Raw genomic sequence first — 7,500 nt, forward strand, 5'->3', positions numbered from 1 at the left:
ATATACTAGACAATAGGCTGGACTATAGACTAGACTATAGTCTAGACTATTGACTAGACTATAAACTAGACTATAGACTATATTATAGACTAGACAATAGACTATATTAAAGACTAGATTATAGATAAGACTATAGACTAGACTATAGACTAAACTATAGACTAAACTATAGTCTAGACTATAGACTAGACTATAAACTAGACTATAGCCTAGACTATAGACTAGACTATATTATAGACTAGACTATAAACTAGACTATAGACAATAGACTATATTAAAGACTAGATTATAGACTAGACTATAGACTAGACTATAGACTAAACTATAGACTAGACTATAGACTAGACTATAGACTAGATATAGACTATAGACTAGACTATAGACTAGATATAGACTATAGACTAGACTATAGACTAGAATATAGACTAAACTATAGACTAGACTATAGACTAGACTATAGACTAAACTATAGACTAGACTATAGACTAGACTATAGACTAGACTATAGACTAGACTATAGACTAGACTATAGACTAGACTATAGACTAGACTATAGACTAGACTATAGACTAGACTATAGACTAGACTATAGACTAGACTATAGACTAGACTATAGACTAGACTATAGTCTAGACAATAGTCTAGACTATAAACCAGACTGTAGATTAGACTTTAGACTAGACTATATTCTAGACTATAGTCTAGACTATAGACTCGACTATAGTCTAGACTATAAACTAGACTGTAGACTAGACTATAGACTAGATTATAGACTAGACTATAGACTAGACCATAGACTAGACTATAGACTAGACTATAGACTAGACTATAGACTAGACTTTAGACTAGACTATAGACTAGAATATAGACTAGACTATAGACTAGACTATATACCAGACTATAGACTAGACTATAGACTAGACTATAGACTAGACTATAGACTAGACTATAGACTAGACTATAGACTAGACTATAGACTAGACTATAGACTAGACTATAGACTAGACTGTAGACTAGACTATAGACTAGACTATAGACTAGACTATAGACTAGACTATAGACTAGACTATAGACTAGACTATAGACTAGACTGTAGTGTAGACTATAGACTAGACTATAGACTAGACTGTAGATATAGACTATAAACTATACTAGAGTCTAGAATATACAATATTGACTATAGAATACAGACCAAGAAAATTTGAAAAAACCCAGGGACTATATATCGACTTTCTAAAAGATTTGTATCATTAAGTCCGAATCTTTCCTTGGAATTTCTGCATCTCTTCGAATGTTTATAAAATTCCAAAAAATATATATTTGGAATATTTTAACGAAATCACCATGATTTGTACAATCCGGTCACTGGATAAAAATTTAAAACAATATTTTGCTGATGAAGCATTTATTTTCATAGCAAATGTAGTGTGCATTTTGGTCGAGACTGATTTTCAGTTTAATTTCAAAAATAAACCAACTAAATCTTACAACAACTAATTTTATTTCAAAATAAGAATTTAGAGAATGTAGATTAAAAAAATCCTAAAATAATTTTTAATAAAAAATACTGCTTACAATACAATTTGAGCTATCTACAATGTAACTTTTAGTTATTTATAAATTTGTGCTAATTAAGAATAAAAAACACAAATTTAAACAAATTTCATAATCTTAAACACTCCCCTTAAAGAAAAAAGTGTGTCTTTATGCTAAAGAGGACTTACCATTATAAATATAATTATTAAATTTTAACCACAGCCACTTAATCTACGTAAACGTATACGCTTAAAATATTTACCTGGTGGCGGACAATGATATGTAACATTTGTTACAAAATTATAAGCAGCATACATGTCATCGTTGGTGAGTTTATGCAAAGTTATCATACCTTTCAATGTACACGAATGCTTATAACGACCATAATTAAATAAAGGATGATGATGTCTTTGTATATTGGCCTTTTCGGCACACATGCCGGTAACATAAACATCTTCTAAATACACTAAACTAGTATTTAAGGAAGCTTCATAAAGGCGTGGTACCACATCCATGGACATTAGATAACCAGAACCCGATAAATAAGTGGGATAATAATCTTTACTGTACATATAATAAGGCATATACCATTTACTCTTAACATTTGCCAAAACGGGAGCTTTACAGAACATATAACCGACCATATAGTTGGTGGTGGCATTTAAACGATTTATGGCCGATAAAGTCTGATACGTACGACTGTCATAGTAATCTAATGTTTCATTGTACAGTGGAACGGTGCCACCCAATAGAAATTGCAATAGATTGGGTACATTAACAAATGTATCATCATCACATTTCATAAAAAATGCAGCCTTTTCAAAACATTTATTGCGCGTTATCCATTTTAAAGCCATCACCGATTTAATGGTTAAATTATTGTAAGTATCTAAAAAATTTTCCTGTATTATATCATCATATTGTTCGGCTTCTTGTTGAAGACGTATGTAAGTTTCATTATTACCCCCGTTGCCGCCCATACCGTCAGCTGTGTCAATTTTTGTATGACCCAATAAGAATAATATTCTTACTGGCATTGCGGCTGGTGGAATTGCTGTCGTTTGCTAAATAGTAAATAAATAAACAATAGAAAGTGTTAATGACAAACTACATATAGCATAAGAAAAACACAAACACAAAAATTATAAAATAAATAATAAATTATAAAGCAAATACAAAAAAAGTTTTTCTTTTTACACTAAGAAGTTAAATACATTAGAGTAAATACATATACAGTGAATCAACTAAGTTTTTTGCCTACCTTTTTTTAAGAGAATTTAGATTTTTGTTCATAAATAAAATTGGAAAAAAAACATGTAAAAAGTAAATTTATGTTTATAATTATAAAATGTTTAATCAATAACATTAAAAAATATAAAATAGAGTAATAGATGAAATGATCCAAAGAATTATTAGAAAAAAACGCACTGAGTGGTGCTTCAAAATCTTTAACTGCCGAAGAGAGGCGACTTGTATCCAAGGAAAACTATTGGACTCCTGATTTATCTTTTTCAAAATCTATATACGAACTAGGAGAAACACTATGTTTTAATGTCTAAACAGACCTTAGGATGCTTGGAATCAATGTAAAGTAAAATGTCGTGTAATTTAGATATTTTAAAAAAGAGGTGGTTATCACACCCTAAGGTCAACAAAAGCAAAAATTTTCAGCTAATACATACACTTATAAATATTTAGAACCCAAATCAAGAATAACTATCCAGATCCTAATACGCCTACTACATATCTTATTCATAAAATAAAGCATTTAAAATATAAGGTCGAAAATCAGGATTTTATCATGTAATAGTTCTATAGTGGTACATGGTGATGTCCCCATACTCAGAGTGGCTAGGATGGTACTTAGTGTTAGATTTATTGAATAAGAATCAATATTTTACAATTCTAAATAAAATTTACACAGTACACACTCCCCCCCAGGATAATGTGGTTTCCGTAATGTAGTTTTTGTTTATCAATACAAAATGGCCGAAAACCTAGATTATTTTTGTTATAATATATAGATTTATAACTGACTAAACATTTTTTCTAGGTCCAAATCCATTAATTATCTAATATATTATGTATCCAATTCAAGATTACTTATTATTTTCGAAATTTAATCAAAGAAACAATAGATTTCATATCAAGTCAAATATTGATATATCCTTATAGGTATATAGGATAATAAAGCAGTTAAGAAATGTCCAAGAAATGTCGTTCCACTACTAAAATATCTAAAAATATTATTGTAATATATAGGAGTAAAAAAATATTAAATTTTATAAAATAATGCAGCAATATTGAAAAAATAACAAAAAAAAAATCCTAAAAAAGCAAAATACTTTATTGACCTAAAAAATTAACAATACGTTCTTATTTTATCAAAAAGTTCATTAAATAATATCAATAAGATATTCTTTAAAAAATACAACAAACAAATAGTTTTATTTTGCTGTAAATTTTTGTTCAGATAAAGTTTTTTCTTAAAATTTAAAAAATTTTGCATAGGCAAATTACTTAATTGATTCACTGTACATAGTCATATACATATGTATGTATATACTATAAAACTTTTGTCGAATTAGCTCACTCACATTGCCATTTAATTTGAAAAATTCTTGAAATAATTCAATGCGTTGGCGTTTTGGTCGCAAATATTTGTCGCTTAAATGCGAGTGCAATTTCTCAAACATGCTGTAATTGAATTCCGTTGTATTGCCCCATGTTTCTCGTATGGTTTGTCTGAAAAGTGTGAGAGAGTTAGGAAGTTTATTGTAGTTATATGACTTATAAGAAGTTTATTAAGTTTTGGTATAGATTTTAGATTTTTTTGAAATACACTAAACGACAAAACACATTTAATATTCGAGAGGCAATTAATAATTTTTTAAATTTTTTTAATTCAAATCAATTCAATTCAAATGAGTTGGAAATTGATTCAAATTTAAATGAATTGCAATTTATTTGACAAATTCATTTGAATTAGAAACGAATTGCAATTCATTTGACAAATTCATTTGAATTGAAAACGAATTGTAATTCATTTAAATTAGAAACGAATTGCTATTAATTTTTACCAAATAAATTTGAATTGATTTAAATTTCATTCAATTCATTTTTTATATAAAAAGAATAATTCAAAATTTGCTAATTTAATTCACAAATAAATAACGAATTAATTTAAAAATGAATGATTCATCATACAGCTTTGATATATACATACATATGTTCTTATCTTTTACATACCTTGCAACAAAATTATTTAAACTCGAACATACAACAATTAAAATGAACATTTTCTCATGACACTTATGACGCGGTTCCAATAATGTCGTATCATTTAATGGCAAAACATAATCACTAATATTACGTGACACACTAAAATCCCAATCGGACAAGGGATCTGTAAGAAAACAAAAAAAAAAAAGACACAAAAAAAGAAAGAAAATATACGTATTAGCAAAACAAAGGAGCAACAATTACATTACAAAACAACAAAGTAAAAAAAAACAATCAACAAAACCAAAATCCACTCCGTACAATGTACTGTAACCACAAATTTAATTTTAAATAAGCCAGTGTGGAATATTCGGTCATGCCGAATCTTACATACCCTTCAACTATAAGCTAGTTATACCCTTCACCTTCGTGAGAAGAGTATAGGTATATAAGTTTGTCGTTCCGTTTGTAATTTCTATAATATAGTTTTCCGACCCTATAAAGTATAAATATTCTGGATCCTTATAGAGTTGTCCGTCTGTCTGTATGTTTGTTAAAATCAGATTTTAAAGGATCCCAGATATCGACTAGATCCGAATCTTTAATAAATCTGTTAGACATGTTTTCGAGAAGATCGCTTTTTTAAATTCAGCAAAAACGGTCCATAAATAACGGAGTTTCATCAAAAATTGAGATTTTTATTCATGCTCAAATGGAAATTGCAAAAAAACAAAAACAAAATACATAATCATACGGTAAATTTTGTTACTGTACTCTTGTTTATAAAAACAATGCAGAGTGAGGGCAGCAGAGCAAGAGCAGCAGAGCGGGAGCACTACTAGTATGTTGTTATTGGCTAGAAACATAAAATTAAATATTTGGAGCCTGGCTTAAGTTACAAGCCATAAAAGGGAACTTTTTGGTACTTTTTCCTTTTTCAAAAGGTACTTTTTGAATTTTCTATAATATTGAACCTTCAAATTAAGTATGTAGAGCCTGAATTAGGTAAGAATCCATAAAAGGGAACTTTTTGGTACTTTTTCCTTTTTCAAAAGGTACTTTTTGAATATTCTATAATATTAAACCTAGGAATATGAAATTAAGTATGTAGATTCGGAATTAGGTGAGAATCCATAAAAGGGAACTTTTTGGTGCTTTTTTCCGTTTTTCAAAAAGTACTTTTTGAGTTTATATAATAATTAACTTAGAAACATGAAATTAAGTATGTCGAGTCCAGATTAGACGAGAACAAATCAATGGGGTTTTTTTTGGTACTTTTTCGTTCTGCAAAAGGTACTTTTTAAATTTTCTATAATATTAAACCTAGAAACATGAAATTAAGTATGTAGATTCGAAATTAGGTGAGAACCCATAAAAGGGAATTTTTAGGTACTTTTTCATTTTTCAAAAAAGAACTCTTTTGACTTTTCCATAATTTTGAATCTAGAAATATGAAATTTAGCTTGTAAAAGAAGACTTTTTGGTACTGAACGTTTTTTTTTTAACAAGCTGTGGTGAAGGGCATATAAGATTCGGCGCAGCCGAATATAACACTCTTTTTTTCTAAACACGTATATTTATAGAAATTTATATTTTCTTAAAAATTTAAATCTGCAAAAAGTATTGAAAAATTATTTGTATATAAGTCTTCAGAAAATAAATTTCAATAAACATGAATATTGAACCTACGGACGAACATGTCTTTATAGTATCAAGATAATATTGCAGAAATCACAAACGAAATGCCAAACTTCTTATACATGTGTAGGGTATTCAAAAAAATTATAAAGGAAATAACGAAAGAAAAGAAATCAAAAATCATATACTTACAATGTCTCGATGAGGCACCCGAGAATATAGTACTATAAAATGTTAAAAATAACAACATGGGAATCATAAAAGCACACAATAATAGGCGTGTTAGGCGTTTTCCCAACCCACGATTTATGTGCAGTTTGCGTCGATTATTCGCTGTTAACGTAGCTGAGGTTGTACGTATGGCACCGGCTATTTTTTTGCGAAATTGTTTTGTTTTATTCTGTTTGAATTCAACGGCAGAATCTTCATGCTCATGATCACTATTATCATCACCATCGGCCGATGATGAAGATGCTGATGAGTGATTAATAGTTGAATTAGAACTGTTTGAACTTAAAGGTAATAGTGTGAGTTTTTCATACTCATAACGACCCATTGCTTGGCTGGTTTATTATTATTTTTTTTAATTATATTATTGTACATTAAATTTTTTGCCTAAATATAGCTATATGTACATTTTAACTGAAAAATAATAGAAAAAGGTTTATTTTTATTAAGCAATGTATTAAAAAAAACTAAAGCTAGTTATAAAAGATAAATACACCGTTTATTAATCTTATCAATATTGTTCAAAAAAAAAGACCATTAAACAAGTATCTATATTAAAAATGTCAAAAAACACGGCTTAAATTAAGCGTTCTGATCCAGCTGATTTTAATACTTTTGTTTATATCACATGATAGTACTTGTTCTTGTGACTTCAACAAAGGAAAAAAAATTATCCGCTCTATTAGGGTCCGGGAGTTATAGGCCTCCAAAGTTTTGATATATAATTGCATATATCTTGATCAATAATAAACGGATATGGTCGATATAGGTATCATTGGAAAGGTCTTTGAAAGAGCTTTCCATTGATATGTAAGATGACAAATATCATTAACCCATTGAGAGCCAGGGTCAATTTTTATGATTTTTTCTTTTGAC

The 7,500-nt window shown here is 28.7% G+C and overlaps 1 protein-coding gene across 1 annotated transcript; it reads right to left on the bottom strand.

Moving 5' to 3' along the window:
• Positions 1 to 1,096: 1,096 nt before the first annotated feature.
• Positions 1,097 to 7,055, bottom strand: LOC111684810 (lactosylceramide 1,3-N-acetyl-beta-D-glucosaminyltransferase-like). The gene is made up of 4 exons (XM_046952837.1): positions 6,589 to 7,055; positions 4,786 to 4,942; positions 4,134 to 4,281; positions 1,097 to 2,600 (listed from the first exon to the last, which is right to left on the bottom strand). The coding sequence occupies exons 1-4, from the start codon at positions 6,950 to 6,952 to the stop codon at positions 1,749 to 1,751; spliced, it is 1,521 nt and encodes a 506-aa protein (XP_046808793.1). The 5' UTR covers positions 6,953 to 7,055; the 3' UTR covers positions 1,097 to 1,748.
• Positions 7,056 to 7,500: the final 445 nt, after the last annotated feature.

This window comes from Lucilia cuprina, chromosome 5 (genome assembly GCF_022045245.1).
Source record: "Lucilia cuprina isolate Lc7/37 chromosome 5, ASM2204524v1, whole genome shotgun sequence".
NCBI classification, from domain to species: Eukaryota; Metazoa; Arthropoda; class Insecta; order Diptera; family Calliphoridae; genus Lucilia; species Lucilia cuprina.